Source organism: Micromys minutus (assembly GCF_963924665.1).
Source record: "Micromys minutus genome assembly, chromosome: 10".
NCBI lineage: Eukaryota > Metazoa > Chordata > Mammalia > Rodentia > Muridae > Micromys > Micromys minutus.
Genome location: NC_137979.1, coordinates 8,035,927 through 8,047,982, shown reverse-complemented (window position 1 = coordinate 8,047,982; position 12,056 = coordinate 8,035,927). Strand labels below are relative to the sequence as shown.

The following is a 12,056-nucleotide window of genomic DNA, read 5'->3' as shown; positions in this document are numbered from 1 at the left end:
TGGCCTTGGCCAACTCTCTGAACCCTGTTCTCTTTTCTAGCAGCAGACCGAAGCTGCTGAGGAGATAGTAGCGGAGGAAACCGTGGTGGAGGAGACAGGGGTACGTATGTGATGTGGTGGTGGTGATGGTGACGACCCCACCCTTGATCCCTTTCTTCCTAGTTCCTTCTTTGGGTCATCCAGACAAGTGCTGTGGGGCTCCTCATTGGACTAAGACACGAGCTCTCTCCTTGTGCGCATACAAGGCACAGATACTAACCTGAGTACCCCCAGATACTCCTAACTATTTCCCAAACCTTCAGTTTAGCCCTGAGGTGGTAAAGATTCAGAAATGTTTGGGTTTCATATTTCTTGTGTTATCACCCAGTCTCCCCTGGTGTGAAACAAAGGGACCTATTCAGTTGGGCCTGGCAGGCATAGAGGGCTTGGTGTGCTTTCTCATTCCTATTATCCTGGGGGCCTCAGATTTATCCTAATAAAATCTCAGGGCTCAAGACACTTAATATAGACTAAGATGTTGAATGAACTAATAATCAATATAGCACCCTAGCAATTGCACCGTGATCTGGGCCCAGTCCATCTTTCTCTGGGTGCCCCCCACACTCTCTTCTGGACTTTTAAAGCTTCATTCAGGCCCTTCTTTGCAACCCTCTTGCAGGAGTGGGGTGGGGTTAGAATCTCTGAACTCTTTTTTTTTTTTTTTTTTTTTTAATGCCAGGTACCTGTGGGTGCCAACCCAGTCCAGGTGGAAATGGGAGAGTTTGAAGAAGGTGCAGAGGAAACTGTGGAGGAGGTGGTGGCTGACAGTAAGTCTCTTCCCTGTCACTTGGCATATCTGGATCACCCTTGGCTGGGTGGAGGCCTAAGTACAGCTCACAGGAATTTTCTAGCCAAGGAGATGCATTGTGGGGCTCTGGTGGCTGTGGAAGGCCAGCTGGGAACCTTCAGGCCAGAGAAGTCTGGGATAGGTCTATTTACAGCCAGGCCATCCAAGATGTGAAGGGCAGAGGAAACTCCACAGTTTGGTGTCAGATTCTCATAGAGGTCACAGTCTTATCCGGTCACCAAGATTTCCGCTCCAGGGCTTCAGCCTGGGTTTAAGTTCCTCCTGGGAGCCCATCTGAGAAAGCTGACTGGCTCATTTAGTTTCCACTTGACCCCAGGGAGCAGAGCCTGACGTAAATTCTAATAAGTTAAGTAGAGAGATAGTGACTCAGGAACCAGGCTTTAGCCCACAGACTGAGGCATCTGTGTCCAAGGACATGGACTTTGGAAGTGGAGATTCAAACAAGGTTTGAACCCTTTGAAGTAGGGCTTCCGTATCTTAACATGGCAGGGGTGCAGATGGAGGCACCAAGGAAATGGCACAGTGGATAAGATCACTTGCTGCACAAGCATGAAGACCGAGTTCGAATCCCCAGCACCCACTTCAGCTTTCTTAAGGAGACAGTTAAGGGTGTCTGGAGAGGATGGGCAGGGCTTGCTGGATCAGAGTCTGGGCCTGGGATCTTGAGTCACATCCTTACCCTCTTCCATGCCCAGCCATTGTTTCCTGTCATAGCTGGACCCATTGTCTACTGTGGGCCTGGGTTCTTCCTTTTCCTTTGTGGACGGACACCTGATTCTGTTCCGTTGGACCTCACAGTTGAATCTATGACAATAGCTCAGTCTTCCAGGTCACTCTAGAAAGTACTTTGATTCCAGAAATACTGCACCATGGTTGCTCGGCAGAGAGCTAAGAAGCTAGTTATTGTTTGAGTCACTGGGGGATCTCTAGGTACCCCAGGTCTCTGAGTCCCAGACTGAGGTTCCAGCTCCCTGAAAAGAGTCTAGTCCTGACCTTTAACTGAATCTCTAAGCCCCAGACTAAACAAACTGCTTCCCCAAACCCCGTGGTTTAGCACAGAGGATCGGGAAAATGGCCAAAACTCTAGTGTTGAGAACGTAATACACCCAAAGGCTGTCAGCCCCAAACTCCTACCTGTGTGATGTGGAAGCACCTGCCAGTCTGGTGAGCTGACACTGTTCTGTTCTCCAGACCCCTGCCAGAACCATCACTGCAAACATGGCAAGGTGTGCGAACTGGACGAGAGCAACACCCCCATGTGTGTGTGCCAGGACCCCACCAGCTGCCCTGCTCCCATTGGCGAGTTTGAGAAGGTAAGAGCAGGGCCTGGGCCCAGCAGAGCATAGTGTCTAAGAAATCTCTGGACGTGGGGGAGAAGCTCCATTCTCGGAAGGCCCCTCCCTAGGACCAGTCACAACAGGAAAGTAGAGCTGAGTCCCAGGCGAGAGCCTGCCTGGCCCCGCCCCTCTAGCCGCTGATGAGAATTTAAGAGTTTACTTGTACCACCAGGTTTCAGGCTCTGTGTTGAACATGATCACTGAGCACTACATAATCTCAGGTGGCATGCACTTCAGTTCGTACTTCTACAGCTATTAAATTGTTTTTTTACACTTCGTTTATTTGTGTGAGTGTGTGTGGCACGCATGCTTGTGGACATCAGAAGACTTGCTTGGTTGGTTCTCTCCTTCCACCAAGTGGAGACCAGGATTCCAACTTAGGTCAGCAGGTTGGTGACAGGTAACTTTACGTGTTAAGCCATCTCTCTAGCCCTCCAATACCTCCATAGTGAGCAAAGCATTGTGCCCACAAATGGGGGTCTGGGGTCTGCTTGAAGACTGACTGCCAACTTCATCTCCATCACTTGAGAGCTGTGGGTGTATAGTTAAAGCAATGGATGTCTCCAAGTCTTAATCCCCTCACACCAAAGAGGGAGAGAGAATCCTGAACTTCTAGAGCTCAGGATTTGTTAGAGGATGCCAGATTTGAATAACCCAACATTGTTATTTATCAAATGTCTCCATTCTGTCTCCAATATGCATGCACCTATTATCCATACACCCAGCCATACATTCACCCACCCAGCTATGCACCTATCCTTATGCATTCATCTATCCACACAACCATAATTTCACCCATGAATATGTCCACCCACTTAACTATCCATCAATTCACCCACCCATCTGCCTATCTACCCATCCACTCATCTATTCATTCATTCATCTACCCACCCACCATTCACCCATTTAACCATCTTCTCACCCCACTCATCCATTCACAATTCATCCACCCACCCATTCATTCATCCATTCAACCATTTATCCATCCATCCATCCATCCATCCGTCCATCCATCTATCCATCCATCCATCCGTCCATCCATCCATCCATCCATCCATCCGTCCGTCCGTCCGTTCGTCCGTCCGTCCGTCCATCCATCCATCCGTCCGTCCGTCTGTCCGTCCGTCCGTCCGTCCATCCATCCATCCATCCATCCATCCATCCATCTGTCCATCCATCTATCCATTCATCCATCCATCCATCCACTCACTCATTAATCCATCCATCCACCCAACTACTCATCCACCCTCCCACCCATCCATCATTCACCCACCCACCCACCTACTCATCCATCCATCTACTTAAACAAATATTTTTGAATACTCATCTGTGCCAACCATTGTGCTTAGGACAGCAAATCTTGTTCTAGTTCTTCCAATCTTGCTGTGCCTTTTTCTTTTTTCTTTCTCTGTAGACGAGGCTGGCCTTGAACTGAGAGGTCTTCCTGCCTCTGCTCCCATGAGCTGGGATTAAAGACATGTGCCACCACTACCCAGGCCACATTTTCCACTGTCTTCCCAAGACAACCCTTGCCTCTGGGCGTCCATATTAGCTTCACTCTTTCCTCTCCCTCCCCATCCCACTTCTCTGTGGTGCTGCAGTCTCCCCTGACTCCACACTTGCAGGTCAGGTCCTTCTATCAAAGGCTGTCCTACCTGTGCTCCTGCTCTCGGTTAACCCCCAGCCTCTGTTTGGTTCCTCTATGGCCGTAGTTTTCCAGCAGGACACAGTGAGTCAGTTGGTCCAGCTGAGGTTTACCCCAGTCCCTATTCTGGGTAGTCACATGGATTGCAGGGGAAGCAGAGAGAGGTTGAAGCATGGGGGCGGGGGAGTCTTTCTCTAGGAGAGTTACACAGAGGTCTCTCATCCCAGCTCCAAACATGGGACAGTGATGTTTCTGTTTAGGGAAACCCTCTGCAGTTAGGTACTATACAGTGCCTTTATCTGCTGAGCTGTCTTATGGTCTTTCCATTTGGTTTGGGCAAACCCTGGATCCCATAGCTGCCTTCTGCTGAGTGTGGACCAATTCCAGACTCCCACTGGGAGCATGGGTATTCTGTCTAAAGCATCCTCTGCAAGCAGCCCTCGATCACTGAGCATCCTTGTCAACGAGGAAACTGTCATCGGCATCAAGCCAGGGCCACCTTATGCTGCTCTCCTCCTTTTCTCCTTTTCCTCTTCCTTCCTTTAATCTTTTTTCCCTTCCTTGTGTGTGTGTGTGTGTGTGTGTGTCATGGTTTATGTTAGTAGTCAGTTGTCTTGTACCATGTGAATCCAGGAACCAAACTCAGGTCATTAAGCTCGATGACAAGCTCTTATTTATTTATTTATTCGGTTTTATGAGACAGGGCTTCTCTGTGTTGCCCTGGCTTTCCTGGAACTTGCTTTGTAGACCAAGCTGGCCTTGAAGTCACAGAGATCCGCCTGCCTCTGTCTCCTGAGGGCTGGGATCATGGGTGTGTGCCACCAGGCCTAGCTTGAGTGTCTTTACTGACTGAGCCATCTCACCTGCCCCACGGTGTGTTTCAGAAGGATAATGGCTCCTGACAAGCTGTGTACTTTTTTCCATGCACGGGTGTCTTTTCCACCTATCTCTTGCTGTTCCTGAAGTCTCTTTTGTGCCTTAGCCCTGACTCACATGTGTCTCTGTCCCAAAATCACTCATGGCCCTCATGGTGGAACAGCAGGTTCTAGAGTGGGCTTCAGTGCCCCAGTCTCTAATCCACTGTGTGTCCCTTGGTTGTTCTCATTGTTTGGGTTTCCTTGTTCCATGTCTGAAATGTCAGTGATGGGGGATCCAGGGTCGGGCTTTGGGAATTAATTTTTTTCTATTTGGCTAACAGGTGTGCAGCAATGACAACAAGACCTTCGACTCTTCCTGCCATTTCTTTGCAACCAAGTGCACCCTGGAGGGCACCAAGAAGGGCCACAAGCTCCACCTGGACTACATTGGACCATGCAAATGTGAGTGTCCTCACGCCTCCAGCCTCCTTCTCAGGGAGATGACTCTGTGTTCTTACTGATGCCAGCTTCATGATCTTGGGTAAATCCCATCCCTCCATGAATCTCAGTGTACCCATTCATAACATTGATTCAGGCTGTCTTCTCTCCTGGGAAGACTCAGTCATCATGGAAGCACATTTCAGGGAAGATTGCAAGAGGTTTCCGCTGGTATAAAGACAACCAAACATCTTCCTTCCTTTCTTTCTTTATTTCTGATGATAAGGATGCTTTTTCATGAGGCTAACTCAAATAATTTTTGCTTCAGCACTGTAAAACAAAAACAGTCTTTGACCTGGGCCTGCATACTATTTTCAATATTTTGAATTCGAATGCTTTTCAAATAGGAACAAGGCTGAAGCTGGGGAGATGGCTCACTAGGCAAAGTATGTCTGTAAAAAATAGTTAGGTGTGGTAGCACAAACTTGTACCCCCAAGTGCTGAGGAGGGGGAGCCTGGAACATTCCTGGGGCTCACTGAAGAGTCATCCTAGTCTAATGGGTGAATACCAGGCCAACGAAGGAACATGTCTCTAGAAATAAGTTAGATGGCCCTTGAAGAAGGATATTTGTGATTGACCTCTGGCCTCCACACGTGTGTATGCACACATGACTGTGAACACACACACACACACACACACACACACACACATATATATACCAAAATAAATGGATAAATACAATTAAACATAGGGGCATACCTGCCATTTTCTTCAGGCTCCATTCCTCTATTGGCAGAGATCCTTAGCTTCTTATTTCACCATCTTCCTCCTTCCCCTGTCTAGAAGCCTGGAAAGTTTGAAGAGGGATGTCAGGGGTTCTGACTGGTCCATTGCTAGTGACCCAATCTGCAGAATCTGCTGGCTCTGGGGCCTCCTCATCATCCGAGTCTCCCAAACCATACTCACTACTCGTGAGACAACATGAGCTGTGTGTGTCTGTAGCATGTTCTACGTAAGAACATCCTTGCCTATGGGCTCAGGCTATAGCTAAGGGTAGAGTGATTGCCTGGTGTGCCCAGGGGCCTGTATCCCATACCCAGCACTGCAAGTTAAATTGAACCAAACTAAAACAAAGGAGAGTCCCTCCCTGGCCGGAAGTGTTCAGCTGTAGAAAGGGAGGGCAGTTAGTTAGGCCTGAGCTCTTAATGTTGGGGCCGGGGGTATACAGGGGAGGCAGAGACTTAGAGAGCCTTAGAGAAGACAGGGTAGAGGGAGGTGGTGGGGAGTCTTGGGCTATGAGGTGAGGCATGTTCTAAGGAGCCCTTAGCAAGTGGTTTCTACTGTCTCTGAGGCCACCCACCTCACCACTCCCGGATGGCAGTGGTCCTAGCTACAGAAGGGCTTTCCTTGGGCTCAAAGCCAAGGATGAGCAGGCATCAGATCCCCCAGGTATCCAGTCTAACTGGATCCAACACTGATGCTCTGGTATTTTGACTGTAAGCAAGAGCCTTCTTTTGCCCGTTGCTAAGTCCAATGCCAGGAGAGCTTGGAGATCGTCACTTATGACATTCTGGGGTGCTATGTTCTGAAGACAAGGATGGGGTTAGGATCTGTAAAACGGTTCTGGGGGTTGTGCATGTTTGAGCCTTCTCCCTGCTGCTGTGCTGGACCTATGGACGCAGTTGTTTCAAACACCTCCTAGAGGTTTGCCTCCAATTCTGCTGGGATCAAACCCTGGCCATCGCCTAGAAAGGCGCAAGAGCATCTGGGTGGTGGAACCCTTTCGCAGGTTAGGTGCAAGCCAGGAAGGAGCAAGGCCTGAGTTTCCCCATGCAGTCTTCTTTACTTATGAATCTGGGCAGAGTCTTGGAGAGACAGAGGCATCGTGGCCAAGGTTGCTCTGTAGACTGCCCATGGAGTGTAAAACAGGAAGAGTGGTCCAGTAGCGTGTCTGATCTCTGCCAGGTCTAGGTTGACTAATCTTGTCTCTTGTGCCCTAGACATTGCCCCCTGCCTGGATTCCGAGCTGACCGAATTCCCTCTGCGCATGCGTGACTGGCTCAAAAACGTCCTGGTCACCTTGTACGAGAGAGATGAGGGCAACAACCTCCTCACCGAGAAGCAGAAGCTGCGCGTAAGTGGCCTCCTCCCAGCTTGGACCAGTGTGCCTGCTATTAACTTCCCTGGAATCTGCTGATGGAGATCTAGGGCTAACCTCTAGAACCGGACCCCAGGGTGGCCTATGCCCCACTTTGCAGGATGCCTTCACTCTTGATACCAGGACACAAGCTTTCAGCTACCTTCGGAGGCTTTGAGGGGGTCTGCAGTAGGCAGACCCAAAGCATAACTCTGTTCCCTCTTTTTCTGAGTCAACAAGCCTTCTCTTTTAGCGAGTATAGTTAATGCCATGGTAGAGACCTAGTGTTGATGTTTTGGCCTCTTCTAAAGCCTCCATAGGCAGGTGGTGCTATGGTTTCCCCATCTGTGTGTGGATAAGTTGCTGACTCACCAGCACCTCTCTCTTCGCCTCGTCGTGAGCTCTGGCTTTGGATGGCCTCTTCTTGTTCCAGGGTGGAGGGGGCTGGACCCCTGGTCACCCGGTGACTCTGCCCACAGGTGAAGAAGATCCATGAGAACGAGAAGCGCCTGGAGGCTGGAGACCACCCCGTGGAGCTGCTGGCCCGGGACTTCGAGAAGAACTACAACATGTACATCTTCCCTGTCCACTGGCAGTTTGGCCAGCTGGATCAGCACCCCATTGATGGGTAAGAGATGGGGTCCTCAGAACATAGGCTCAGCTCTGTCCTGGGCTGGGGCTGGTAGGGCATTGGATGAGGCTGGAAAGCCCCTCAGCAACCTTTGCTGCTTCCAAGCCCAAGACTCCACCATCAGCTTAGGGCTGGAGGAGATGGAGCAAGTATCCTGAGGGAAGATGAAGGCTTGGGAGGAAGAAAACCCCGAGACATGTAATGTCAGAGGGCACCATCAGCAGCAGTACCAAGAATTCTTCCTAGGCCTGTGAAGGCAGGGACAGGGGACCCGTGTGAGCAGGGAAGGAGTCCAGGAATAGCCTCCAATGTGATCCAGAGCCAAGGCCCAGGGCCTTGCTCATCCTTGCTCACACTTGTGAGTGGTCCTTCAGTGGAACAGGGCAGCCATCACAATGGCCATGGCCCAGATCCCTCCTGAGGCTCAACTCCGTGGAACCCACCTGGCCCCAGAAGTTGCTAAACATTTCGATGGTTTCCATCGCGTATTTGTGACCTGGGTGCTCTAGCCTGTAGTCTGGGCATTATGGGGACTTCGGGGAGTTTGAAGAGAAGGATTCGAGCTGATGCTATGTACCTAACCCTCTGTCACTTCTGGCCTCCCATTGTAGCCATGAGAGTAAGAGACCCTGTTTAGGTCCCAAAGAGGCCTAACGCTCCTTCCTGGAGCCGTTTCTGCTCTTTGCTTTGAATATCAGGAGCAGGTAGTCACTCAGGGGACAGGCAGGGCCACCTTCCTGGCATATCTGGAAGAGAGATATCAAGTCAGAAAGTCTCCTCTCTGAGATGCTCATTGCCCTATATCCCATTGTGTGCCAGGACATTACCCACCCTGCTGGCCAACCTCCACCCCCCAACTCCCTCCCAGTGCCTGGCTCTCCTAGGCTCTGGGAAGCTCTCAGCTGCTCCTCTCCCAAGCTCTTGCGGTGGCTGGGATCCAATTGAGTGACACAGGGAGTGTGGAAGGGAGAGTCCTGGGGGACATCCGGATCCCATGTGCCAAGTGGCCTAGAGAAAGTTTGAGACAGATTGCCAGGGGCTGGATGGCTGGGAAAATGCCCCAGCCTCCTCTCGGTCAGAGCAGTTGGTGGCCCGAGTCTGTTTTCTCACAGGACAGTGAATGGGAGGTCCCGGCGAGGTCAGGTTTTGTGTGACGCCGCCTGTAAGCTGGCGGCTGTGAAGAACATGGGTGTCATCTTGTCCCCTGAAGTACCTTGTGGGTAATAGTGTTCTGGGGACAACTAATTGGGAGTCCAAGGCCAGCAGGGAGGACAGGGTAGAGGACTGAGGGGGGTAACCCTGAAGTCATCCATTGCAGGGTGTATAGAGGATCCATGAAGATCAACGTCCCCTTCCCAGCTCGGCCTGGTTCAGCCCCTCCCGGAAGTCAGAACTATCACCAGATTTTGTTGTTCTTATTTTTAGTGCTGGGGATGGAACTTCCCACTAGGGAATTCTAGGAAGTACTCTATCACTGAACCACACCATACTCTTACTGGAGGGTTCTAGACAAATACTCTCCCACTGAACCATGTCCTCCAATCCTTTACTGGTGTATCCTCAAGAGGGATCCTACTGCTGAACTATATCCCTGTTCTATTCAAAGATGGATGGCTCTCTTTTAGATCCTGTTTTAGGCTCCTGCAGCAATATCAGTGTGTGAATATTAAAAATCTACAGTGTGGTCAGGCAGTGGTGGTGAACGCTTTTAATCCCAGAACCTGGGAGGCAGAGGCAAGCAGATCTGTGAGTTTGAGGCCAGCCTGGTCTACTTAGAGAGTTCCAGGGCAGCCAGGGCTACACAGAGAAAGAGAGAGAGAGAGAGAGAGAGAGAGAGAGAGAGAGAGAGAGAGAGAGAGAGAAGAAAGAAGAAAAGAAAGAAAATCTATATTGTGATTTCACAGACTTTGATGTGCTGAGGTACTGAATATATTGATTCTATATCCCCAACACTCAGCCAAGTGGCCATAGATTCAGAACTGGAACAGCCAGTTTTTGTCCCTGTCAGATGGAGTAGGAAACTGAGGCTCAGAGTAGGGTGATGTGGTGCTGTGGGTCCCTCTGCCGGGATCCCAGCCCTGGGCTCCACTGGGCCCATACTGGGCTGTGTGTTCTCCCATGCTCACACCCTTCCCCACTCTTCCCTGCCAGGTACCTGTCCCACACTGAGCTGGCCCCACTGCGCGCTCCCCTCATCCCCATGGAACATTGCACCACACGCTTCTTTGAGACCTGTGACCTAGACAACGACAAGTACATTGCCCTGGAGGAATGGGCCGGCTGCTTTGGCATCAAGGAGCGTGAGTGTTTGGCTTGGGGTTGGGGAGAAGTGTCCCTGAGGGATGGGATGTGGTCTCCCCTCTGGTGACTCTACCTGACATTGGTCAATCCTGTTTGTCTCCTTTGTCTATTTAACTTAGCTCTGCTCTCTCCGACTCTGTGCCTTAAAGGTCTCTTTAACTGGACCTCAAACATTAGTCCTCACTCATATTAGCACTATTTTGGGAACTGTCTGCCTGGGGAGAGGAAACAGGAAGTGCTACTTGGCAACCAGTTCAAGAGACAGAGATAGGCCAGAGTCAGGGAGGTCACGGTTCCATTCATGCACTTGTCAGTGGCCTTGACTGGTTGCTGGCCCCTGGGTCTTGGGATGGGAATAAATCCAACAGACCTTAGGATGGACACCCAGCCTCTGTATATAGTGCTGTGCTCAGTCATAGATCTCATCATGACCTCTTCACTCATGTACCCGACATTTGATCACCTGCATGGCCCATTCCCCCCTCTTGTTCCCAGTCCCTCTTGTTCCCAGTCCCGCTGCCTCCCTTCTTTTCTTCTTTACCAGCCCCTTTCTGTTTTCTATTTATTTATTTATTATTTTGTGTACATGAGCACACTGTCGCTGTCTTCAGACATACCAGAAGAGGGCGTCAGATGGTTGTGAGCCACCATGTGGTTGCTGGGAACTGAACTCAGGACCTCTGGAAGAGCAGTCAGTGCCCTTAACTACTGAGCCATCTCTCCAGCCCCTCCCCCCTCTGTTTTCCAGTAGTAGAGCCCTATCTTAACCCTGCCTCTTCTTCCTTTGCAGAGGACATCAACAAGGATCTGGTGATCTAAGTTCACACCTCCTGCTGCAGTCCTGGACTCTTTCCCTCTGGTGTCCCCCCCCTTCCATTACCCCCTTGTTTAAAATGTTTGGATGGTTGGCTGTTCTGCCTGGGGATAAGGTGCTAACATAGATCTAACTGAATACATTAACGGTGCTAAAAAAAAAAAAACAAAACAAAACAATAAGAAAGAAATAATCTAGGACCCAAGTCACAGCATTTTCCCACATAACTCTGAGGCCATGGCCCACCCACAGCCCCGTCGTCCCCTGCACCACCCAGTGTCTCACTGGCTGTGTTGAAAACGGAGTTAAATAAGCTCACCTTCCACAGACAAGAGATATTTCTAGCTTTCATTTCTATTCTGCATTTGACTCTTAACACCCAGACTCTGTGCTTATTCCATTTCGGGGGATGTGGGCTTCCTAGGGTCTTCCCTTGGTGGTTTGGAGGTAGGCAGAGGAAAGTTATAGACACAGATACAAAATTTGGGCAAGGACATTGTGAGACCTGAGGACCCACCAGTCAGAATCCACACGGCAGGTCTTGGTAGTCTAGGTCAGTGGCCGACAGAAAAATTGAGTTGTGACTCCCAGCAGCCCGGGACCTTCCTGTCTCCTCCACTCTTTCTTTCCATGTTTGGCTGTTGGGTTTAATTTTGGTGAGCCATGGGAGCTGTGGGTGGACTTTTTTCATGCTCTTGCTGGGAGCTGTAGGCTCTGGGAGGCTTTCAGGAAAATGAGACTCGAGAGGAAGACAAAGAAGGTTGTAGCGCAGAGAAAGTGAGGCTGGTGAATTGGTTTGATTTCCACATCTAGATGGCTGTCATAAAGTTTCTAGCATGCCCCCCCTCTCCTCTCCCCACCCCTTGCCACTTGGAACCTACTAATCAAGAGAAACTTCCAAGCCAGCGGTGGATCTCACAGGCTGAGAACTTGTTCCCCTCCAAGCATTTCATGAAGAAGCTGCTTCTCATTAACCAAGCAAACTCTCACAGTGATGTGAAGAGCTTGACAAGTCTTTCAAAATAAAAAGTAATGACTTAGAAACGGC

The 12,056-nt window shown here is 50.1% G+C and overlaps 1 protein-coding gene across 2 annotated transcripts in view; it reads left to right on the top strand.

Annotated features, from left to right (window-relative positions):
- Positions 1-12,056, top strand: part of SPARC (secreted protein acidic and cysteine rich) — a 24,249-nt gene extending 12,193 nt beyond the window's left edge. The window contains exons 3-10 of one of the 2 annotated variants that reach the window (XM_080923228.1): positions 44-100; positions 719-806; positions 2,039-2,160; positions 5,028-5,148; positions 7,126-7,259; positions 7,742-7,890; positions 10,045-10,193; positions 10,985-12,056. In XM_080923228.1, the coding sequence (XP_080779354.1) occupies positions 44-100; positions 719-806; positions 2,039-2,160; positions 5,028-5,148; positions 7,126-7,259; positions 7,742-7,890; positions 10,045-10,193; positions 10,985-11,013 (849 nt within the window). In that variant the 3' untranslated portion in view covers positions 11,014-12,056. Of the gene's footprint in view, positions 1-40; positions 101-718; positions 807-2,038; positions 2,161-5,027; positions 5,149-7,125; positions 7,260-7,741; positions 7,891-10,044; positions 10,194-10,984 lie in introns of both variants that reach the window. The other variant, XM_080923227.1, reaches the window with a different exon arrangement.